At 41.3% G+C, this 26,160-nt stretch overlaps 1 protein-coding gene across 1 annotated transcript in view; it reads left to right on the plus strand.

Moving 5' to 3' along the window:
* PCSK2 (proprotein convertase subtilisin/kexin type 2) overlaps positions 1-26,160 on the plus strand; it is a gene marked incomplete at its 5' end in the record, with an annotated part of 100,261 nt that overhangs the window by 55,439 nt on the left and 18,662 nt on the right. The window contains 3 exons of the mRNA XM_084283476.1: positions 13,850-13,926; positions 19,961-20,049; positions 22,666-22,841. Coding sequence (XP_084139602.1) covers positions 13,850-13,926; positions 19,961-20,049; positions 22,666-22,841 — 342 coding nt within the window. The remainder of the gene's footprint in view (positions 1-13,849; positions 13,927-19,960; positions 20,050-22,665; positions 22,842-26,160) is intronic.

Raw genomic sequence — 26,160 nt, forward strand, 5'->3', positions numbered from 1 at the left:
TCTTAGTGATAGTGGTATGTAGTAATATAGGATATTCAGATAAGAAAAAAAAAAAGAAATTCGTGGAATTATAGAGTTGTAAAATGTGTAAAAACGTGCAGTCATCCCAGCAATGTTTTAATTGCTGTCCCTCCCATAACTTTCTGTCTTTTCTTTTTAACATGTGTCTTTCTGGCACACCTTATGTTCCATCTACCAAGGTCCTTACCAGCTGTCACTCAATCTGCACACAGGAAGGGATTTCCTGAGCAAACCAGGCCTCGTGCAAGGAATGAGAGAAGACTTTCTGGAGTTACCCTGGGGTTAAATGATGTTTTCTGTCATCTAACACATTTTGTATTGAAATGGGAAGACCTGGTGGACTTACCTGTCTTCTCTCTCCACTTGATTACAGCTCCAAAGACAAAACAGTCTCCCTCGCAACTTTTGGTTACTTGTCACCAGATAATATGATAACAGCTCCTCCTGCCCTGCTGGGAGACACACAGAAGCATATTTTTGGGATAATTATCTTATCATAGAAGCAGTGAAGCAGGGAAATGTTCTACTTCTGTTATGACCTGCAATTTCCATTGTTTGCTAGAGGAACAGAAGCATCATTGAATAATTTTTACAACCACAAAAGAAGAAAGAAATAGTACAGGCAGTAAAGTATACACTGCAATATGTGCAGTGAAGCATAGCAGTAGCATAGAGGATCTTCATTCTTTTAGAAAGTCTGTGTTTCCCTCATTAACATGAATCTCTGTGTGTGCCTTAGCCCTCCCTGCATGCTACCAAAAGGGCACACAAATTGTTCTGGAGGCTGTGAGCCTGATCTCAGTGATTTGCCAGGGTAAGTCGTCAGCATCTCCACTAAAATCCCTGGGCCTAATTGTGGGTTTTTGTAAGCTGACAAAGCTCTGTTGACAGCTATTGACCCATGCTCCTCTGACCCTGATGATCTGCCCCACTGAAATCCCAGCTGATGTAATGCCCAAGTCAAATAGAGTTCACCTATGGCAAGAAAAACATTGCCCTTCTAAGACAGAAATTTGTTGGAAACCCTCTGAAGACCTTGAAAAGCTCCCAGGCTCCGCACTGTTGTTATTGTCAGCCCAGGGGATCCCCAGGGAACTTAAAGCCAAACCATAGCAGAGTCCCGTTCCTCCCTGCCTGGCATCAGTGAGTGATTTCAGTCAGCGTTATGAGATCTGATTCCTACAGCAAGATCTTCAAAAGAGCCTGAGACAGTTTCACAGGCATTTCCTAGTACATTTCAAAGGGTTATTGAGCACATACGCTATGCACTTAATGCCAATAAAGCTTTACTGCTAATACATCAAAGGTATTTTATGGGCAAATTCTGCATGCTGGCCATTATTGCTGGTACCTATTTTTAATTGCAATGTCGAAATAACATTTACAGTATCAAAAAATAAAGAACAAGCTGTTTCAGATGGTTCAGTGCATCACTAATTGGATTTTAGATGGTTTGGTTTCTTTATTTTTTTTTCTTATGTTGCTTTGGGATTGTGTTTTTTGCTAATAGGTTTTCTAAAATAAACACTAGTGTAGCAATTAAAAAGTAGCCACCAAAATCTGGAATAAATTCATATCACATCCTTCTACTAATGCTTTGAAAATGCAGCGAGCACAGCCTGATGGGTGCTGTTGAAGTCGATTGTGGCAGAAATTTCAAGAAATTGTTAGGCAGAGAAAATGGAACCTCTCTCTTGCCAGGCTGGAAGGATGGGTCAGGTGTTGAAATGCCAGGCTGACTGATGCCTCAGCAACAAAAACTGGTGGCCTTCTGTCTGTGTTTCTCACATGGCTTCTAGTGGCTAGGAGGCTGGCTTTAGTGTTTGGAAGATGATCATTAAAGAAACACAAGACAATGATGTCTCACTGGCATAAATTAGAAGTTACTGGGAAGAGAATGAAGTTCTTTGTGTCAGACTTGGCAATTTTTTCTGTTATTCTGTGCAGGATCAGTGTCTGGGCTCATCTCTCTGTTCTGTGCAATCTGTTTTTTTTTTCTCTGAACATATGGAAGGCTGAAAAAGAGAGGATGCCTCCTCTGATGAGATCAGCCAGGCAAATGAGGTTCTCTATGTACTTGGAAGGCTGGCCTGGGTTACCACATACAGAGAATGTTTCACATCTTGGAAAACATAATGAGGTCCCTCAAACAGTCCTTTCCTCCTCCCCTGCTCCCAACAGTAGCTGGTTTTGCAGGTGCATGTGACAGTGGAGCTCGTGTGCTGCAGGCTAAGTAAGATGACTGTACAGTTCCTCTTCTCCATCTGATAGCCACTTAACACGGTCAGTGAGAAGAGGAGGGAGACACTGCTATGTAGAGGAGACACCGGTGTGTTCTTACTTCATGAGAGAGAAAAATGTTTTGTAATCACAGATGTTATCAAAGCCTTCTAGCTTTCAACTCAATTAAAAAGATGGAAGAGTCAAAAGAATTTAAAGACTCTTTCTCCTCTAGACCATTTCATGTGGCCAGAGGACATAGACAGAGGCTTTTGCTGCAGAGGAGGCTGCAATTTGTGAAGGAAGCACAACTGCTCTAGCAGTAGTCAACTTGTGGTGTGCACAGAGCCATGCTTGTAGCTGAAAACAGGATTTCTCATACCAAAAGATTTTACGCTTTATGACTTTGCTAAAGCCCAGTATAGGAGATTTGGACCCCAAATACTTGGAAAGTTCTGGGATTCACTGCTTAGCACCTGCTATACCACTGGAGTTGGCCTTGCTCCACTGACATGGGCCTCTCCAGGCCACTGCTCTGAACTGGCTGTAAAATCTCCTCAAGGTACGATGCCCTTACAGTAGGAAAGATACTAATGCATTGTAGTTGCATTTGCCTGAGATTATTTTCAAGGCAATGAATGCTGCAAAAAGTGTCCAGCTTTCTGCTGTATTATAGCCACCTGAAAGGGATATTTGTCAAATTAAATGCATGCCTGGTGTACAGGCGATGTGACACGGTGCCAAAGATACTCACTTTGCAAGCTAAAGACCACACATTGTCCACTGCATTTATTTTTTTCTATAGTCAATGTACTTAATTAATCAGCTACACACTGAGAAAGTGCAAGGTGGCTAATCACTTTAATCATTAAGCAGTGGTATTAATTTTCACTTAAGGCATCATCCAGGGAAAGTAAACTAAGACTGTTGAAATGAGAAATGCACGGGGGTGGAAGAGAACTGATAAGGACGTTCCTTCATCAGTTCTGGCAGGTGGTTTTGAAATTGGCTTGTGCCTCCCTCCTGTGCTTTTTTTTTTTCTGGAATTATTTTCTTCTTTTATTTGGACAAGAAAAGTAGAGGAAAGATGTCAGTCCTCACTGTTAGCCATGGAGGGACCTGGCATAGTTCTGTTTTGGTTTCATATTACATCCCTTTCTGCAGACCAATTTGCTTTTGGAACTGGCCAGAAATTGTCAATTAGAACAGTATTTTTTTGCTAGCAGAGATGAGTGTTTTATAAACTAGAAGTGTCTGTGGGAAAATAACAGTAATTTTTTTTTTTTGGTTAAGTTCAACCTCACTTTAAACATTTGGCTTCTGAAACATGCTGAATTAAAACAGCAGCAACAAAATACCTCTCCTTTGCTGTGCCTGCAAGTTATTTTGGTTCATCTGAAATTAGTTCAATTTTGTATGTCCCGATACTTCATCCTGACACAGCTGTTTGCTTTGCATTGTTTGATTTTTGTGTATGCCCTTATGTTCTCTATATTAATGTTTTACTTCTGAGTATGTCTTCTCGTAAGCTATGTAGGTGGTTAAGATATTTTTAAATACCTGCCCTACTTCAGATTGCTTTAATTTAAATATAATTTTCTTCCTTTCTGTTGCATTCCCAACAGAAGCAATAAACATAATGAACATCTCTTACAGGGGAACAGAATAGCAGCGCACAATGTCTGACAATACATTGGCCTCATTGAAGTCACTGGTAGTTTTTTCATTAAGTCTAGAGCAGTCAGAAATTTGGCAGATTGCATAAACAACAGGTTTGCAATATTTGTTCTGCTGTGTGTTGCTTTTTTAATGATCACAGCAAGAGACATAGGCCTCCTAGCTTCAACTGAGCAAATAAGGATACCAAAGCTGTAGAAACGTGACAGCCCGGGTTAACATCTTTTAATACAGGACAAGAGCTTCTATTTGATTAAACTTCTGCTACTTCCTATGTTGTGTAGCTTGTTTGGTGGGAGTTAAATGGATATGCTAGTGCATAGCTCAGTCACACTTGCTCTTAAGCTTTTCTAGAGATTGAGGATCTTTGGAAATATACATTTGGAAATGTCTCTTTGAGTATTTACAAAGGAGAGCACAAAAGACTGCTCTGTTTAAGGACTTTGTAATTCCAATGCCAGCACATGTGTTTTAGAATGCTTATTGTAAGAAACTAAATCACTTTAATTCAGTGTGGCACTTAACTCAGTTGCAAAATTAGTCAACAGTGATAGCATGTCTGACTGATGTAATTGTGAATCTTCCATTCAGACAGCTAATGATGTCTAGGACACTTTTTAAATTTATGTATCCAATAAATTACTGTGGAAACATTAGCTGTAATCAAGCATAATAATCTTTAAGGGAACAATCTGGAATAATCATGTACTACTTAAAAGCATAAATGGCTGCACAGTATATATAGTATGTGTAGAGTTACATGAGAATGCCTGTCCTGAAGAGCCCACCTTCTCTCCCTGAAATTTTGGATTTAGCTGTCCATTGGTTTCACTGACTTTCACACAGAATAAACAATGCAAATGATTTTTAATTAATGGAAAAGCATATAAATTAGTCCATTAAAATCCCTGAGAACCCAGCATGTCTTGCCGGATATTAGTCACATGAATACTCCCCTGGGATGCTCTTAATCTACACTAATGAGGTTAGCATGCAACTGGAATAAAAAAGAGTAGATCCTCCAGACTGTTTAACTCTAAGGCATGTAAGTCAACCTGTTTGCTTTCTGTGATGAAAGACATGGAGCTAATGGCTTGCATTACATTTTCTAAGTCTCTTCTCCAAACTTTTTACCTCCTTTTGATTCACCTACAATGCCTTTCTTGTGTCCATTTGTCATCCTCCATATCCATGCAATTAAGGTGAAACACTGCTTGAGCCCTTGTTAAGAGTTGGTTCTCCTGTCAGCTGAAAAACCTTTTAGAACAAGAAGACAAACAAACAAACAAACAAAAAACGGACACTTGTGTGTCTCATCTGTGCTTACTTCTAGTTTTTTTGTTATAACCGGAGTAGTTTCCCAGTCCTCCCCTTCGCTCCCTCTCCACAACCACCACCAACCAGGTCTGTCTGTTGTTGCCAGCTCCCCAAACCATTGAAGCCACATTGATTTCCATCTTCTCCAGAGTTGCCTGTTTAGTAACAGCATGATTGGTGTAACTGGTTAAAGTGATCAGCCGCAAGAGCCTGCCACTTTTGTTTTATGAGTGCCATTATAACCATATGTCCAGTCTTTCTGTACTTTGCTGGAAGCGTTGCTGATAATTGATCGGCTTTTACCGACTCTGTGATGCCTCTGTGTGGAAGGTGATGTGGGTGTCAGTGCCTGCTAGCCATGTGCAGCAGCAGGGAAGCATTTGCTCTCCCAGGACAAGCACTTCACCCTATTTATGTTATGCTAAAGACCTGTGTTTGAGTTAGTCCTGAGTACTGCAAACTCTGATCTGTAGGTTTTCTTCCACCAGTGGAAAAAACTGTACCTTATCCACTACGTGGTGCTTCAGAAAGTGGCCTTTATGTAGGGTGTGATCCAAATCCTGCCTATGGTATTTGGTGGATAAGCCTGTGGCAGATTTTGGAAGGCTTTGGATCAAGCCCATTGATAGGAGCAAGAGAATTTAGCTTCCCTTCTCTTCCAGTTCATCCCTCAAAGAGGCTGTAAGTGCTGGCTGCTATCACAGCTCTGCAAACACAACCTTACTACAGCTCAGCACCCAACACGTATTTGATGTACCAACAAACTTGTCAGCTATTTCTTACAGGATTATAACTAAGAGTAATGGACCTGAACCTCATTTTTCTGCTGCTGGCTTTATACCTCTATTAGTCTCTCAACTTCAGTAGGTCACACTAATACATAACAAGAGTAGTCTGAAGGGGGAAAAATCTGTGTATTGGAAAGAGAGTGTGGACCAGGTTTTTAATAAGATGGAACACTAAAGCCAGATGGAGTGTGCATTCAGAGTATTTTTCAGTAAAATTCATTTTGCTTTTTGTATTTGTTAACATGATAAAATAACCCAAAGGCTTTTAGGTATCTAGCTACTCAGATGCCCTGTTTTTTATTGACACACATCCTACCCCCAATTAAAGAAACCAAGGAATTCATTTCATAAGCTGAAAAATTAAACCTTTAAATTTGCCACTTGCCTTGAAAATCATTATCTGTAGTTAATAGTCTTAATTTATTTTATTAATTGTATTCTGCAATGTGTCTCTGTGTGAATATTCAGTATGTTCCCTGCATATCAGAGATTTTTATGCATCCCTTCTGAAAATTAAGGAATTTGGCTGAGCAGAAATATGTTGCATTTTTTTTTGTACATAAACTTGCTTTTGCCTTCAGAGCCCTGACTGTAAGTAATTAACAACTCGTAGTGAGCTTCCACTACATTTTTTTCCACACCATCCTGAAAATCGTGGAGCGAGCTAAGAATGCCAAGAGGTATATTGTGAAGTAGCCTCTTTATTATAAGCACAAGTTCATTTAGTTCCTTGCTTTTTAATAAAGACTTATGGCTGCCTCAATTTCTTATGCTATTTACTATGCCATGGGAAGATGCAGGAGAGAGAAAAAGGAAGAGTATTTCTATAAGCCAGATATATTTATGAAATTTTGCTAGGAAAAAAAATCTCCACTCTTAAAAAAAAAAAAAAAAAAAAAAGGCACAACTGCCCAACCTATTTTTTCTCTGAGTTTCTGTGATTTATTTATTTTTTGTCCTGCAGCAGTCACGTTTTGTTTATAGTCAGTTTATTCTCTTTTGGCTGTAATTTCCCTAGTTTAGTTTTTGACTTAATCTCAAATTTTTGAGTGTTAAGGAAATTGAAGTAGGAATTTTTTTTTCAGTGGTAACTACAAAAATGTCCACTTAAAGAAAGCTTTCTCAGCTCCCTAATAGGTCCAGGAGGCTAGAAAGTGGTTTCTTTAGCAGCTAACAGGCTGCTGATGGGCAAGACTAATGACTTGAGAAGACAAATTGGGTCATTCATCATTTCACCAAAATCAGAGCTTCCTCCAAAAATGCTCCATTTTAAAACACCATCATTATGCAGCAAATATTATGGGGAAAGCCACACTTGTCTAGATGTGTAAGACAAAGTAATGAGGAGCAACAGAATGATGTTAGCTGCACATGAAATGAAGGGCGTCCAAGAACTCTGCTCCAGGAATCTTTCATGCCTTGTTATTTTAAATTATGTATTTTGGGATGGTGCAGTCCACTTGGCTGCAGCAGGTTTGCTTTGTGTTGTGAGATCACCACTGCGGTGTGCTATGTTCTTGCTCGTTTTGTGGACAAGCAGAGCCTCTAATGAATACCTGAAACTGGAATGCAAGGACAGTTCATGGGCATCTTGGACACTATTCAGGACCCAGCATACTTCTCTGCTCTGTCTGTTTCAAATGATACCCTGATTTATTATTCTGTGAGTGTTTTGAAAAGGAGGATGGCAGGAAAGCGTGTCACTGTCTTATTCATTATTCAAGGTATGGCTGAATATTCCTCCTCCTAAGATGTGCCTGTAAGAACTGGGTAAAAGGCTTATGCTTCTGGAGAGGGGCTGGCAGCATTCGCAGGCAGTGAATTCTCTCTTTGTTGTTAATATTTTTGAACACAACCTATTACTTTGTAGATGTATTGTCAGCGTTGACAAGGTCTTGAATGCAGCTGTGGATTTGCTGGATGGTAATATGGAACACATAAATTGGTTCATGGAGAAGCAGAGCTGTTGAGGAAGCTGTGGATTTTTTTTTATTTCCTGCTTCAAACAAGCAAAACAAACAAACAAAACCAACCAGGAGCTAGAACAGCAGGCTTCCCTTGGCAGAGAGGGGATGCTTACTGTATGACTACTGCCTTGGCAATCATGACTCTTTCTCATTAATGACCTTTAAGCCTTCTAGCACCCCTCCTAGGCAAAATGTCACATCGCCTCCTCTTTTGCCTCATGGTGAGCATATTACATTTTCTCAGGCTTGTGTCTACAAAACTGAATTTCATTTTTCCACCACATGACGTTCAGTGTTATTTTAGTACAGTTTCTCAAAGATGTTATATGTTGTAATCTGAGCCCAGGGGTTTGCTCGCTCTTCGCATCAGTAAAGAGCTCAAACGAGCAAAAGGTATCTTTCTGCTTTAGATCTCCAAGGAATTGCAGTTGCTTGAAGAGGGTAAGACCAGATGCTACCTCCGTTAAAAATGTTTTTCTCATTCAAAAAGATCCAGTCTCTGGGCTAAATTCACCTGTGCTTTAACGCCATAAATAGAATCAGATTGTGACCAGCGGAACATTTGTCTTTAATTGTTTCTCTCACATACTTTCATGTGATCATAGGCAAATTTCTTGAATAAGGCAAAAAAGGGAATTCTACGTGAATTACTCTTTAGAGGCTCATAAAGCCATATAAAAATTTATGAGCTTCCTGCATTATTCAAGATATATAATTTTATTACAGATCTGAGCAACACATGGGACAATTGATTTACAGTTATTGTCATATTTTAGAGAATGAATGTTTTACAAAGAAGATTGTACTGCATATATGTTAAAAAATAAAAGGCAATTCTTTGGAAATGCCAGTCAAAGCTTATTTAAAAGGAAAGCAGAATTTTATACATAGGCAAAAGTAATCTATTTGTATCATGGTACATGAAGCATTACTTAGTAATCAGTTGAAAGAATCTCATTATCTGATCCAGTTCTTTATTTGTTAGCATCTTATTGGGGATATAGATGCAGAAAGCTAGAAAGCAAAAGAAGAGATACGCCTTAAAACAGAAGATAATACCTCTCTTTGGCAAAACAGCCATTTCTATTATATAATAGTCATTGTTTATATATAATTTTGGTGACAGATAAACATCAGTTTCTCTTCACAGCAAGTAACTGGTTTTGACTGAACACAAGGGATAGGACTGATCACATTCTAACGCTATGCCCAAGTCTATTTTCCGTGCCAAAGATTGACAGCATGGACTTGTTCCCTGGAGCTGATTGTCTCCATTGATGGTAGAAAAAAACGACTGAGCAACTGCCATCGATATTGATAACTAAATACTAGATACTTCAAGCCTAAGAGAAACACCTGCTGTCATGCTGGTTTGGCATTAAAACTATAAAACTGAATCACTTGAGTTGAAAGGCAAAATGTTTTAATTTCACTGTGCTGCTGCAGATCCTCATTTGCACTGGTTTTGGTTGCTACCTCATCTCTGATTTGGCAATGAACTGGCCCTAGCTGCCTGCTGGGAATTCCAGCCTTTGGAAGAGAATGGCAGATGACAGATTTTAATATTCACTTCCCAAAACACAAGATGAAACACTTTGGCTGTGACTGAGGCAGTTCCTTTTTCGATCCAGTGTTGTACTGGAGGATGGGGGAGGAAGAAGGAAAAAAAGCAACAAATTGGGTTCTCGCTTAGATACTTAGGGGTTTGATCTTTTAAATTAGGAACTTGAAACAGTCCATTTGTACTTGTCACTGCTGTTTCATTACCAGTTCTACTACTTTCATAGTGTGGGCGGAATATTCGTTCATGAAGCTGAAACTTGCTGCCTTTTCTCAAAGACCCTAATGAAGGTAAATCTTGTAGTCAGCAGTTGTTTTCTTTGCAAGGATTCTTCTTAATTTTGCACTTTGTGGATGGTTCCTTCTACACTGGATATTTTTTCCTCTGAGTGCAGTGATCTAAAATCAAGTGAATAAGAACTGCAGGATTTGTGTTGCGCAAGTTTGTTTTTAGCCTGCCAAAAGCAACCTTTCCATAGTCTGACAGGTGGCTACATGGGACATAGAGCAGAGCTCCAGGCTACTGAATCACTCACGGAATCCATTTGCCTCTCACTACCCTGGACACAAGTGATATATCTGCACAGTTAGAAGGGATTTTGAGTCCATAATTCTCTGCACAGGGGAATTCCAGAGTCAGGAGTGGTTGATAGCTTCCACAGGGTGCTTTTGTGTCTGATGTATTCCTGAAAAATCAGCCTCACCAGCCCTTCTTTGAACTTAGGGCCTGTGTGAGTAGGACCACATTCCTTCCAGATGAGGGAGGGAAAATATCCCACAACTGAGTTTAATTTCTCGTCCATACAATACTTCTAGAGTGAAAACAGAGTAAGGAGCTGGCAATATACTGACGGAATTACATTTAGTACCCAGTTATATCATACCCATGCAAAAAAGATCTCAAATCCCTGGAACTAAGCTCAGTTATCTGCAGTCTGCACAGTTTCCAGGACATATCTAGTCCAAGGCAGTAATATAAAAAGTTTATTTAATTTGTGATTGAAATTCATTTCTCTCCAAAAGTTGCCAACCCTAGACTAGACTCTGTGACAGAGTAGGTTTTATCTTCTAATTAAATTACCCCGAAAGAGTAATTGTTTCTGTTTTGACTTTACCGTCGGAGGTATTTTTCCAGCCTGTCCTGCTAGGAGTAGATACTGCGCTTGTTAATAAAGAACAGGACAGGATCTTCCATTGACAGGCTCATTTCCTTTTACTGATGTTCATTTCTTTTTACTGCCAGGTGTTGGATGAAACCTTGGTCCTTGCACAAATACTTGTCACAGCTCCCCTGGACACTGCAGATTGCAAATCCCTTCTGTTGCTTTGGCAGGGGACATTTGCGCCACAAGGCCATTGTCACACAGGCCACCACTTGCGGCACATCCCCTGTCTCCTGTGTGACTTGTCATACCCCACAAAAGAGCTGGTGTTACTCCTGAAATTCCCACTATGGCAGAAACAGCCTTTTGCAACTACACAAAGGGGAAGTAGTCAGCCCAAGTTGACTTCTTACATTGTTTACTTCTTACCAAGTTTACTTCTTATATTGCTTCTGCCTGTCTTGGGCTGCAGCATCTGATTAGCAAGCACTGTTCTTTAGCAGAAGGTCAAATGCCTTTCTCTGCTGTCTGTCACTGTAGCAATATTTACTGCACCCCAGTGTAAGCTGTGCCCCCAGCACTGTGCTTTATTATGAGCTGTAGTTACAGGAATACAGGTTACACTTAACACAAGTACCTGGGAGTGCTTTGAAAGCCGGGAAAAAGGAACAGAAAGGTGAAGTGACTTGGTTCTGGTTGCCACAGTGACCCCCAAAAGCTTTAGACTACTTCCAGCCAGGTGAGCTGCTGCTGGTGACATTCCCTTCATGCTCACGGTTAGCACCAGCTGCAGTACCTTAGTTTCTGTGACACTGGAGAGCACAGCATTGCTGTACAACAGAACATGGCACGTACAGGGGCAATGCGAGAGGCCCAGAGCCATTTAGCCAAGGACCAACAACAGCCAAGAGGGGCTGCTGGGGGAGCAGCTCGGTCACCAGATCAGAGGCTGTGTCATTCCAGGTTGTGGCCTCCTGGCTTCCAGCATCCGTTGTTTTGGGTACTGTTGGAAATGGAGGAAGCACAGCAGCTAATACTCTTTCCAGATTTATCTTCCATTAATTTGTCTTAAGCTCTTTATTTTTTTTTTTATTTTTTTTTATTTTTTTTTTTCTTTTTTCCCCAGGGTTTTGACCTCTGTGTTGCTGGGAGCCAATGAATTTTGTAACTCATTACATGTTCTGTGGAAAAGTACTTCTTGCTGTTTTCTGCTGCTTCTAAATCTTCCCTCTGGTAATTTCTGTGGATTCCTGCTAGTTCTCACATTATGAGGAGTACTCAATAACTCCCTGTCCACCTTCTCTGTGCTATTCATGATTTATAGATCACTGTCAAATTCCCCTTCTTTCCCTGGCTGAAAAGTCATATTCTGTTTACTCTTCACTCATACAAATCCATGCCTTTCAATTGCAGTATAAGGAATTGAGCTAATTAAAAGAGGTAAATTAAACATACACCTGAGCACAGAGACTCAAAACCACTAAGAATCTGTGCCTTAAGATGCCTTCTAATAATTTCAGCTACAGGCTGAAAATCAGGGCCCTAGTTTAGAGATACTGAGAGATCAGTAAAGATACTCACAAGGGGATTCAGCTATATCTGAGCAGGAGAACAGCATCAAACCGCGTGATTGACATTCTGCAAAAAAATAACCCCCAAAAATCTGCAAAAAAAAATGACCCAAAAAAACACTGTGCAGTGACTGGATACTTAGTTATACCCTCCAAGGAACAAGGACAGCGTTGTCTCTGTTTTGTTCTGGCAGAAGAGTTTTGGGGAGCTGGGTTTATTGAATCTAAAATCCCAAGACTTTGGTGCTACCAACAGACTGCTTATTCCTGTACCCCTGAAACTGATAATTTGCTGAAGGGGAATGTTTTTGGGAACAAAGCTATTCATACACGAGTCTCAAATTATCTTCAATAGCATGCTCAGCCAAATCTTACAAAGAATGTACGTACACATTAATTAAGAATTAACATAATTCTGTTCCTTGACTATGGTGTTTATTAAAATATAAACTGTGTGATCACACACTTGAGAGGAAGCTTCTAAATATTTTTAAAAGCTTAATTTCCAGTCACCCTTTATTTATGTGTTTTCATTGAGAGAGAAGAAAGAAGATGGCACTTGACTTTCTGAAACTTTCCACTTGGTTCTCAAATATAGCATCAAAAAGTTGCTGAGTGTCCTTTATGCTGCTGATGGGGCAAAATCATGAATGGTTTAGATTATATGGAAAGGAGAGGCATGGGATGGCACTTTCAGAAGGGCCTGCAAGCCGCATTTGTGAAGCTATTCAAGCAACTGAAGGATCAAGAAAATACATAAATGGGATTCTCAGATGTATGTGCTGACCATGAATATAGTTTTCATGCTTGAATTCTGAGAAATTGAGACATTGAAATGATTGTACAAAACTGTTTGTCCTAGTAATGCAAATTAATTTTTAAAAGATAATTATAGGAAGGAAGATCCCAAGTGTCTGGTAATTTCCACTGCCATTTGAAAAATAGGATTTAATGTTTTTCCTGCCACACTGAGTAACCCAACACTTAAATATGGATGTAGATATTGGTGAGGTAGTCAAATTAACCTGAAGCTGTACTTAAGATCCCAGTAGATAAAGTACTTTTGGAAATTGTGTCCCGTGTTTGAGCTGGTGCTGAGATGTAACTATGCAGGGCTCTTGCTGAATCTTGGATGGGATCAGAGAAAGGATGACATTTTCTTTCCAAGGGGAGGAAAAATAAAATACAAACCACCTAACAAAGTTTTCTGTGGATATATTGACTAAGGTATTACTGTCAGTTGGACATCACTACTTATGGTGTGAGGTTTTCAGTTTGGAATCTGTCTTTGGAAAATAGCTATTTAGGATCCCCAGTGCTAAGGGAGCAGACCAGAAGAGCTGTGGCCTGCAGTGTGTCAGAAGTAGCCTGAGCGCTCACAGCACATCACACTAAGCCACCCTGGTAGGGCAATACTAATGGAGGTTTTGCACCCCAAAGAGCATCTTTCCCCAGGCGTTCTGGTATGAGAAATGTGCAGCACTACAGGGACCAGCATCCAAAATGCATCTCAGAGAATGAAGATGACAAAGATTACTGATGAATCCCAGCCCCTACAACCTGTCCCACTTTGCCCTGCACATCTGCTTTTCTGCTAACTCACTGAATGTCTTTGTGTTTTGCAGAATGCCCAAGCCAGCTACGACTTCAGCAGTAATGATCCCTACCCTTACCCCCGCTACACAGATGACTGGTTTAACAGGTAAATGGCTTCCAATTGACCTGCCATTCACTGCAGTTGGCAGAGGAAATGATAAGTATTTGCTGATATTTGTGGAATGTCTGTTTTCTTCTAAATTCTGTGGTTGCCAAAACAGAAGCTTCAATCTCATTACAGCTTAAAAATGAGAGGCTACTTCTAACTTCATTTTTTAGATGATGCTGAACAGTGGTTCATAAGCAGTTTATAAATGGTTTATTGTGTTTTTAGATGAAGCTGATGCTTCAGAAGAGTATATATTTACATTGTCTGTACGGGTGACAGACACATACAGTTTTCTGCCAGCTAGTCTATGACTTTATGATAACCCAGCTCTGTAAGTTTAATGCAGTCTTGATGGGTTTCCCATCTATTGCACCTGATATAGTATGACCACTATTTAATTTTAAAGATAATAAGCTGCAAGGAGGAATTTTGTGCAGCTGGAGTCAGACAGGAAAAGACTCTGGGGGACGGAGCAGCTTTTTCACTTGATTGTAAACTAAGAGTGCTGAAGAGCAGCATGGTGTAAAATAACCAGCTTGGAAAAAAAATTACATTTTACAGAAGTTCTGAATCATCTATCCTTTCACCATGATTTAAGGACAGTGTATGTGGATAGCATTTCAGAGTTTGATTCTGAGATATTTCAGATGGCTGGAGGAATTAAAGTCCATGCACCACTGACTGGGAACCTGTTCTGTTGGGTTTTAAGCCTGGAATCAACAGTGCAACTGTGTTTGTTGTGGTGTTTCTCCCTATCACAGCATGATTGTCCAAGTCCCACTTTTCCATCAGTATGTTCTGAACCTAACCACTTTCTAACCCGTGATTGTCTGGTCCTTAAAGGTATGGTATAAATGCGAATGGCCCAAAAGAAAAGGCTCCAGATTGTAGGAAACATAACTGTTTGGTTTCCCCAAACACATTTTTGATTAAAATAGAACAGAAACATGTTGACGGTTCTTAAAATAAAATAAAACAAAACAAAACAAAACAAAATAAAATAAAATAAAATAAAATAAAATAAAAAATCCCTGGCTTCTGCATCCATACCATACAATGCCCTTTCTGCCAGGCAAACTGCTCCTAGCAAGATGTTAACATAGTCAAGGGTGCAGAGTCCAAGGCGCACCTATAAGGTGCGTTTAGTACCTGGCGATCTCATCTTCCAGCATCTCTGGCTCTTCAGCATACTCACCAGGGTGTCGGACAGGTTCTGGCTTCAATTTGCAAAACTTGTTTCTGGGTATTTTCAAGGAAGTTTCCAAATGTTGTCTAGATTTGAGTATAATTTATGCCTTCAGCATTTATATAGCAGCAGCTCTGAGAAGCTGGAGTATTTTGAGATTTTCAGGGCTCATAGTGTTTGTAGAAATACATTGGAGCTATTTGAACTTGTTTTCATCTCTAACTTAGTGTGGCTGCATGAATGGCCTCTTGAGTTTTGGATGTAGATTGTTTTGTTATTGTTTGTTTCTGTTTCTAAAGAAATCAATTTTACGTCAGTCAGGGTGGCACAACAAAGATGTGGAGCAGCTGTGCTTCCACCTCAGACACAGGCTTCCTGGAATGGATCAAACAGATTTAGGAGCTGTGATGTCCTCGTTTATAGTCCTGCCATTTTTCAGCAAAAGCAAGATGCCAGTGATATTTCTCCTTCATTTTAGGAAAGGACATCTGACAATTTTAAACTAGCATGAATCCAATTAGTGAATGGAAAGCCAGAGAAAGACTAGGGCTCTAATTTGTGAAGGTCTGCTAGCTTTCTTGCTTTATTTATGCAAAGGATCTTTGTAGGAGAAAGATATCACTTAGCTCTGGAGCAGTACAGAGGAAAATTAAATTTAGCTTTAGTGGGTAATGGTAGATTGTGTCATTTTCAGTGTGGAACTTCATAAAACTAAGTGTGTTCTGCCAAGCACCATTAACACCAGTTGTGCTGCAATCAAATATTTTATAGCAGGGCGCAGTTTGCGGTCCTCACATGTTCGGCAAGGTGGCACTGCAGACAGAGTTACCTCCTAAAGTCTCTTAAACAGGCCTGGAGTATCCTGGAAACGACAAGGCTTATGATCTCTCACCCCAGATTCCTCTGCCTAACCTCAGGCACTCGAGTGAAGAACCAAGAGTAAGCAGCACAGTTGTCTGTGACTCAATCTATAATTATTGAGAACAGCGTGATGCAGGTTTTCAGAACTGCAATATCTCTTTTTGTTTCTTTTCTTGAGCAGACAGGGAGCTGAAACTACTTCAATGTCAAGTCCATTCCTTGCCTGCACCATTCAGGAAGTCTTCAAGGAGTGAGATGTCACCTTTTGCCCAGACTAAGACAAGAACCAACACACTGTGTCCAGTTGTTCAGGAGTAGTTGTGGCTGTTTTTCTCTGCAGATTCCTATGCTGTATTGTCAGTTAAACTGATGTGCCCATCTATAAGCTATTGTCATGACTTGTGACTCCTGAATTGTTATTACTGGGAGGTTACAACGGTCTGCCTGTGATGGTCTGACTGTGTCATATGTGTAACTGCACAGGTGCATCTGGATAGACAGTAGTTATACAGGACTGCCATTCAAAGAAGCCAATAAAGGCTCCATTTTGCTCAGTTTGCAGTAAGTTACATATCTCCCATTGAATTTTATGCATGCAGGAGGATCACACTCAAAATAGGATAGCGTGGTATTCCTTTTTCCATAAAGAACATGTTTCTGTGTAAGCAATTCAAGTGATTTGTGGAACAAGAAGCAGAAGACTGTTTTTAAAAAAGATGAACCAAGGGGCTTTTGTAAGCTGCCAGCTGCATATGCCAAGTATCATTAGACTTTAAGAAAAAAGGGAGAGGTTTTTGCATCGAGTATTTCATTAATCACAGCTGCTCTGCTCCTAAGTACAGATTCCGTTTCCAGTTGGTGCTTTTTAAGGCTGCTGGAAGACTCTGGCCTCTATATCTAGGAGCCACTGGCCTGTGAAATCAAGCAGGGTGGGTTTTGGAAGGGGACAATTTGGTGCTTCAGGCAGAGAGCTGCAGGCAGGCAGTTTGGCTACTGTTCCCAGCAGAGGTGCGCAGATGGCTGGGCAGCAAGGGTATTTATTCCCATGCTCCCCAGACTTTCTGCTTGACTGTGTTCAGAGCACAGCTTGGGGACCAAGCCCACAAAGAGAATGACATTTTGGGATGGGGAATTCTGGGTGCAACACAAGGCAGGGCTGTGTTGGAGCCCAAGAAGCAGTGAGGGCAGTGAAGGAACCTGAACCAAGCCCAGTTCCCAAAAGCAGAGGCAGCGCCCCAGCACTCAGAGTGGTTTTCTGGTGCCCACTTTGGGAAGCAGCTGTGCTTCCACCACCACCTCCTGCATAACATTCAGGAGCTCGGCAGGGACCACGCTGTGCTGTGCAGAGGTACCTGCGCACATCAGGGATAGCTCAGCCTTGCTGTACGGCCCTCTGACTCCTCATTGCGAGCCTGCATGGTGCTCCCCATCTCAAAGCTCTGAGATTAGGAATTTCTGCTGGGACATAAATAACAAATAATTATTTTCACTCCTGTAGCCTCTGTATTCAATATATTCTCTCACCCAGATCAGAGTTTGCTGCGCATAAAATTATTTACTATCTTGGAAATCTGTTTTCTTCAGATGTTAAAGAAAAAAGAAGGCCTTTATCTATTATGGATTCAAACAAAATCCCATTGAGTCTCCCGTTGGCTTCCAGACAGCGCTCATTAAAAGTATAAAAACACCTGCTCCCCTCCTCCTCTGTTTTTCAATCGATACACTGGAAACCACGCAATAATTGAGAATTCATATAAAGGGATATAACAGCTCTTTCTACCTGCAGCGTTACCACACGAGTAATGGAGAGCCGCAGCACTACTTCTGGTTCTTTGCGTGTTTGGATACAGGTGGAGTGGCATGTTCCCAAAGCAGTGCCCCCCTTCCTGCTGTGCTTCCCCATGTGCAAACACTCAAAGGCTCAGAGGCCACAATATCGGGCGACTTAATTATTTTTATCACCAGGTTTTAAAGATTGAAATTTGGTGATGAGGTGACCATTGGAGAGAGAAGCTGTGAGTTGGGCCCATGACACAGGTCACTTCACAGAAACCACAATGGGTTTATCAATGATACATGAACAGCAGAAAGGGCTAGACTTGAAAAGTCTGTTATTTTCCATTAATAATTCAACTAAATGCATTTGCAGTAACTCGCATGTGATTTTTTTTCCCTCCAGCCAGCAGCATGGTGTCTAAACCCTGAGCTGCTGGAACAGGTCTGCTCACAGGCTCCATCATGCGGACCGCTGGAGAGCAGAAGTAGGGAAGAGGACCTTCTGGCAGTCCTAATACGGTTTTTCCTTCTGTGATACAGACTTCACCTGACAGCATCACCATTTTTATTTAATTTTTTTTTATTATTTTTTTTTTGTGCCCCAGCCTCAGTTAAGCCAATTTTTTAACAAAGCCATTTACTCTGCTTTGCGGCTTCGAGCTAGCCCACAGGTGACTAGATAACGAATGCCTAGCAACCGTATATTTTTTTTCACAGTTCCTTGAACAAGGGCATGAGGGAAAACCTGCTTGAATGTTGAAAGAAATTTCTCCAGCAGCTGAATAAGAAGTCTGTGTCACTCACCTCCCTCCCCCCTTTGTAAAAGGAACTTGCGTGAGATCGTGATCACAACACTGTGTCCATTTGAGACCAGCCTTTTTTTTTTTCTTGGAGCTACCTTGAAAAACACGCTCTTCCAAGTGCAGCAGTGAAAAGGATGTGACGCTTCTCACCCCTTTATTAATTTTACACTCACCTCTGCCAGAGGTGCTTAAAGGGAGAGAGGGAGAAAAAAGCTGATTAAAAGAAAACAATCCTGCTGCCTCCAGTGATGGTTCGTCTGGGACTCTGTATAGCCTTTACAACACAGCACAGCTAATTGCATGAATCCTTAGCATGCTGTAGGAGCAGTGCCAGCTGTAATGCACAGAGGGGATGGATGTGAGTGCTAGGAAGGATTCATATTGATGGAACATCTTAAAAAAACTGTCATCAGCATAGATTTTGCTAGTTGCTCTGCTGCTGCGCTGTTTTTTAAAACTATATTATGTTGCCTTTATTTAACTTCTGTGTTGTTTAATTTCTGTGATGAATTAGGAGAAAGAAAAATGCAATGTGCCTTCCTGCAAGCCTGCCTCAAAGCCACCAGCAGCTTCAGGGTCTCTGTTAAGTGCTGTAAAGCACTTCAGAGACACCAAGTGTTCTCGAAACGCCACGTGTCAGCCTGAACGTGGACCTCGGTGTCAGAGACATTTCCCATTTGAGACGAAAGCAGGAGGTCTGCGAGATGACAGCTGCAGCCCCTTTTCTGCCTGTGGCTCTCCTGGGAATTAGGGGCTGGAAGAGGAGGGTACAGGTGCCCTTGGGCCTGGCCAGCCAGGCCACAGAGCTGGTGCTGAGGAATGCAGTGACCCCTGCGGCTCTTTTCTGCTGCTCCAGCTTGATCTTGCACCACCTCTTTGCATAGCATTTTGTTGTGGGCAAGGATATACTCCTGATACATATTTGAAGAGCAAAAAGGCAATTGTACCTAGTTCTTTGGGGCTCAAAATAGTGTGTGTCATGCTGCCTAGTCACAAAAATACAGGACTTAATATTGATCTTATTTCTGCACTGTTCTTTCAAGGGGCTGTTTCTGCTGCCTAATAGTTGGTAACAAGACAGAGTTTGACACCCAGAGTTAAAAAGAAAAGGGCTGAATAACTTCAGGACTAAATGAAGCATAAGTATGCATGTTAACCTCCGAGCGAGCATCATCCGTACTGCAGAGGGGAAATTGATTATTTGTGCTTCAGGAAGGAATGAGCTCATCCAAGGATCCTAGTACAGCACTCGGCAGTTTGCCATGGAAGGGTTTTCCTCTGAAGCTCTGGGATCTGCCTACAATGAGGCAAAACCAGGACCAGGGTGATGCATCTTCATTCAGCACATGCAGTTGACCACCGAATTAGCTGGGCTCACATGGTGTCTATGTTTTCTCCTCTGCAGCCACGGGACAAGATGTGCGGGAGAGGTGTCTGCTGCTGCCAACAACAACATCTGCGGTGTGGGAGTTGCGTACAACTCCAAGGTGGCAGGTACAGTCGCAATCCAAGGTGTAAATGCTCCTCAGGCAAAACTGCTCCTGCAGGGACAGGTAGCATTGCCCAGGACAGGACTGCAGGCTGGCACTGGACCATGTGTTTATTACTTTTTACAGAAGCTGGAGAGAGGAATTTCTCCATGGCTTTGTCTTCTCAGCTGAGGGCCTTATGTTGCTTCTTCAAAGACATTGCAGAGGAACAGCTCATCTCCTTATGTTATCCCCTGCTTGCAATGCTCCTTTCCTGCACAGTTGCAGAATCATTTGTGACAAATCTCATTTTTCAGGAGGTAAAATACAAATTTCTGCTGTACTTGGAAATTGTACTTGAAAAGGCAAATCCCACGCCGTTCCTGTTCCTCAGGCTTTCACAGCACAGGCCCTGCAGTGCTGGGAATCTCTGCAGTCATTGCTTTCCTCTCTCATAACAAGGCATGCAGAGTGGTAGGAGTAAAGGCACAGAGTGGACTTGGTGGTGCTTAGCACCCAGCATTCACACCTGAGATGTGTTGGGTATTTTTACTTCAAATAGCTTTTGTCTGCGCTGACAGACTGAGCACAGTGGTTGGAGTGAGTTGAGCATGCTTGGACAGCATGTGCCGGTTTAGTTTCATCCTAAAGAAATCTGTTTTTCCCACTGAAAGGTTGTTCCATGATGTTAACAAGGGCACAGCAAGTAGAGAGATGCTTATGAATTCAATTTCATTCCCTAATCCACACTAAACTCCAGTGTGGATGCACCCATTGCTTCCTGGGGAAGGTTCGCAGTGGGTGTGCAAGGGCAGCTCTGCTCTGCTGGGCCAGTCCCCAGTTCACTGCCATGATAGAAGAGTCTGAGGAAGGCCACGTTTTACCTGTCACTGCATGACCCAAAGCCAAACTTCCACGTCAGAAGGACACCAAGCAGCGTTTGCTAAGCTGTTATCCAAGAAACATCCCATGAGAGTTAGTAACCAAACAGGCATGTCTAGTGCTTGTCCCTCTCCTTCAGCAGAGGCAGTGTCTCCTTCACAGATGGGACATGTTAAAGTTTACATTCTGGCAATAACTGGTTTTAGAGGAAATGTGATTTGAGGCATGGGATTTTGGCAGGTTCACATCTGTATTAATAGTAAAATGTACAGCTTCAAGCTGGTTGTTTAAAAATCGAGAGGTGAAGGCCTTTTCTCATGGCCAGTAGCCTACAAATAGTCTTCCAGATTTGCCTCCTTCGTAGCAGAATCCCCACTGATTTGGGGGAACTAGCCTTTCCTGCATAAGGGCGGTGTGCACCTACAGCACCACCCTGTGGTCAGTGGAAAATCAGAAGTTAATTAGAGCTGGCAGGCTGCAGGTGACATGATTCGGGGTCACGTTTGCAGGTGGAATTGGAAAGTTGGTAAGCAGTGATCTGGGGAAATGTGTGTTTTCATTCTCATATCTATTTTTTATTTTTCTTTCTTCCCTGAAGTCAAGCCAGATTTCTTGGCTCCCCCTGTTGTCCCCGGTCTTCCCAGGATCAATCATTAATTCTGTGGTTCCAGTGCAGACCTCCATTTTACAAGCATGTCAGGGGATTTCTCAGCCATTGAGGTTCATTTAATAATTTCTAGCTTGAATTAGAAGATCAGGAATTATCCAGCTTTGGTCAATTTTCCATTTGAAGTTTATACCATGCCTGTTTGGCGAACACCACTCTTCCCAGCCTCATATTTGGCACGCGGATTTTGTATGGAATACAGTGAAAGCACTGGCTTGTACACTGGGCTCCCCACTGCCGTGCACACTGTTGGGCTCTATGGCATTGATTTCTGTCACATCTCTTTGGAATGTGTCTCTGGTTACTCGTGTCTCATCCAAAGGCCAAGAGGTTGGCTGGCAGTGCAGCTGGCCTGTGAGGGGTATGATGGATGCAGGGCCTTGCACTGCTGGTTTTGTCATACACTCTGTCTTGCTTACAGCCAGCTCTCCAATGTCTTATGAAGTTGACATGTCCTTGGATCATATCACTTAAACTCTAACTCAATTTCTACTGTGACATAAGTTATAGGAAGCAGGTTTTATTTATTTATTTATTTTTCCCTACAAATATTGGCCATGCTTTACTATTGTGTCTGCATGTTGAGACATCAATAGTTTTCCAGGAAATCATTGTCTACTGTCTTTTCCCTTCCTGATTAAATTCTGGAGAAGAACCAAAATAAACAGAAAAATGACTTGAAAAACAAACGAAGTGTCAACACATCACTGAGTATAAATTGCAGGACGTTGAGTGGTGGTGGTAATCCTTATCCTTAGTTGTTACAAACTATGATTTAAATAGCATTTTATAATATTTAAATAATATTAAAAGTGAGTTTGCTGAACACAAATGTTTTCAAATAGTAGGTGAAAGATACTCTGTAATCAGCAGTAAGGAGTTTTCTCTTTCTGAACCATGCTGCATTGCTGCGGCTGGATGTTTAAGTGCTAGCATCCTGCTGGGTAAACACACCCTGGTGAAAAGTGAATGACGAGTGCAGAATTGCTGAATGCATGAAAATACCTGTAAGTGGGGGACTTATCCAGGTGCTGAGCTTTCATCTTGCCCTGGGCAATGCATAATTCATGCTTATGCTGATTAAATCCACAGGTATTCGAATGCTCGACCAGCCATTTATGACAGACATTATTGAGGCTTCCTCCATCAGTCATATGCCCCAAGTCATAGATATATACAGTGCCAGCTGGGGACCAACTGATAATGGAAAGACCGTGGATGGACCTAGAGAGCTAACACTGCAAGCGATGGCAGATGGTGTGAACAAGGTAACGCTCCTACTAACTAACGGAGGTGTCGGGGCAGAGAGGTATGTACACACTTGCACTGAAACCAGTCACCTGGTTTCATGGAGGGCATACCTGATCCTCCAATAGCTGTTACAGAGCACACTGCAGTTGTGTAAACTATCCCAGATTTCAGTATATTCTAAGGTCCGTTGTCATTCTCCCTGCACTATTGTGGCAATTTTTTTACTGCGCAGTCTCAGGGTACCGTGCTCTCCTGCATGCAACTGTGTTTTTCTCCAGTCAGCTTCCATATGCTTTTCACATGCTATTGCAGTTAAAATGGAAGAGCCTGATCACATCCTGGCTCCAGAGGCCTGTAAATAGTCCCTGCTTTGAAAGATGCCAGCTGTACTACTGATGTCACGTTGCCTGTTTTGGTGTGCTACCAGTTTAATTGTCATTTCGGACACAGATCACTCATGTGATCATTATTACAGCTGTGATTGCACCACCCGGTCTGTGGAGTAATATTATTCTGCAGTACCAGGAACCTCCTTGTTTTATTCCCATCCTTTCAGCTCCTTCCAGGGACAGTCTCTGCTCTTTGTCAAAGACACTCAATGGCATCTCGGAATCTGTTAAATCTATATTATATTAGAAGGTCAGGTAAAATGCATGCCATAAGTTAAAAAGGAAACAAATCAGTCCAAAAAAGCAAACCTTGCATGTCTCTTGTCTCTCTTTGGTGTCATGCAGTTGTGACAACCACAGTTACTCCTGTTGTAGGGAAGGAGCCTCCTCTCTTTGTGGATTATAGTTGGGTTTCCATAATGAAAAGATTTGAAATTCCCCAGAACATCTGGGGTGGTTTTGTGTGGGAGCTCTGCAATTACTCATTTTCCATCCAAATTATTTTTTCCTCTTGCCTGTGCCAGTTTCACCCACTCTTCATCACCACCTCCCTGTGAACAACACATTCAGTGTACCATGTTTGGTGACATGATAATTAAATCTATTGCTGTGGTAGGTGGTGAGCATTCTCAGATACTCAGAGACTGTAATGTTTTGCCTATAACATGAATTATGGGCATCTTCATGTTCATCTTCATGCTCTTGCCTACAAATTTGGCAACATATTCCAATAACTCAGGAAGACCTGTCACGAATTTCTCCTGAGTCTTCTCAGTTTTGTAGTATAAACTTTACAAACCTCTGACCAGCTCAAAGTCCCCATGAAGTCAACTTACACAAGCTGGCTTTCTTCTCATGTCTTTCTTCCATCTGTCTAGAGTTTCCATAAAGATTTCCTTGATCCCCTTACATACTCCTGTCATAAGGAGAATCTTTCATTGATGTGTGGCACGGTTGTTTTATGTTTAGCAACACTTCTGTGTCTTACAGTTGGTGGATACTTGATCATCCTTCCACCAGTGTTGGTTGGAGCAGAGAATCTGGCTACAGAAAAATTCCCATCCTGTTTTTTTGTTATTCTGCTCCATGCAGAACTAGTCTAAAAGTAACAGAAAAGGCACGAATAACGCAGGCAGGGTAATGCAAACTAATCAAAACCAAGAGATTTTACCCTCTCACGAGAAGCAGGTTTTAATTTTTAGAGGTTTTTTTGTTTGTTTGTTTTTTCAGTTTCTTGATATTTAAAAGAGTTTTCAGTTAATTTGCTGTTGTGTCATCCTGTTCTCTTGTTTGTGGAGTTACACTGGTATTACACCTCTGTAATGTTCAGCATGAGAGAAGGGATTTTACTCTGCTGTTTTATTCTCTAGTCGTGGTCCCATACCTGGGGGTGTTGGGCATATAACTTTTTTAATGCCCTCCCCCTGAATGTGTTTGCAATTCTCTTTAAGAAATAATTTATAATGTTAGGGCCAGAAGGACCCTGGGGTAACTTAGGGTTAATGCTTGCTAAGAAGGCAGAATGGTGATGGTGAGCTGCCCTCTGGGAAGGATTGCTCTCATATCATGCCAGAAAGCATAAAATGAACAGATGAGCCTGCATTAGGAAAAAGTTCTGTCAAACAGCCATTGCAGAATTGGAGAACAGAAGGGATAATATTGCATTCTAGCTAAGAAATAAATTGTTGTTGAGGAACGATTACACTTAATTTTACAGTGATGGTATCGCAGCTATCTCTTGGCAATACATACACGCAAAAAGACAGCTCCCCCCACAAATAAATCCCTTCACATTGTGCTCATAGTTTTATCTACCCTTGTTATGTGCATTACATTTCATGTGATAGAAGAGTTTTGGTGTGTAATTTGTTCTAGTTTCTTTTTTCTTTTCATGGAGAGCCAGGTTTCCTATGATATTGCAGGGTTTCAGTGGATGCTGGGTACTCTCCACGGTGCTTTGAAAATCCCACTACAGTCTTCCTTGCATGTAAAGGAAGACTGACAAGCTTTTGATGTATTGCCATTCTATCTAGCTTACATCTGCACTCTATGCACCAAATTCTCTGTTGGCCATAAAAATGTAAATCTAATTTATGATCATTTTTCAGAATTTAAAAAAAAAAAAAAAAAAAAAAAAAGCACAACACTTGTTAAAAAGAAAAGTAGTATATTTTACAAACAGAGACAAATAAATGTAGGAATGCTTTTTCTTAGTCTAGGGCTGATTCTCACCAGAGTGATGGTTCATGAATTAGTGATGAAGCTGAAATATTGGCAGGGAAGAAGCAACATGCTGAGAATAAAAATGTGTTGTTAAACTAAAAGCCATACTTTCAAATGTCCTGAAAGGAAACGTAAGATCTCTTGCATAGAGCAAGATTAATATCCTTGCCTCTATGGCAATAAACTAAAAAGTAATTGGGAGTGATATGATGTTCTTATGGGGAATATGTAGTTAACCAAGCTGATGAACAGTGGTAACATTTGCCTTGTTGCCACCATGCTTGGGAACTTGGCTCAAGGAGAGACTTGAAAGGGTTTCATCCTTCCCCAAACTCCATTCCACTGCCTTGTCCTTTTGGCATCCTTCCTGAGCTGCGGGAAGGCCTGGGGTAAACACCCACCTGGTAATTTTAACATGAAGATAACTGCAGAAACTCAGAGACTTCTCATTTTCGTGTTTGTTTATGTCTGTTTATATGGCTTGAAGGAATGCATTCATAACCAGATGGGCTAAGGCTGATAAATCTTCTCTTCCATTTCCGATTCCTGGCATTTGTTAAAATAATTCTTACCTTCTGTCTTAATCATACCATCACTTTAGTGTTATCTTCACTCATGAGATAAATAGCATAAATAAAGGCAACAGTAAATAGTATAATTAAGGACTGGAGAATCTGTCCATCACATTGGCAATTCCTTTATGGGCTCTCTTTACTAATTGCAC

Source organism: Netta rufina (genome assembly GCF_964035555.1).
Source record: "Netta rufina genome assembly, chromosome: 3".
In the NCBI taxonomy this organism is placed as follows: Eukaryota; Metazoa; Chordata; class Aves; order Anseriformes; family Anatidae; genus Netta; species Netta rufina.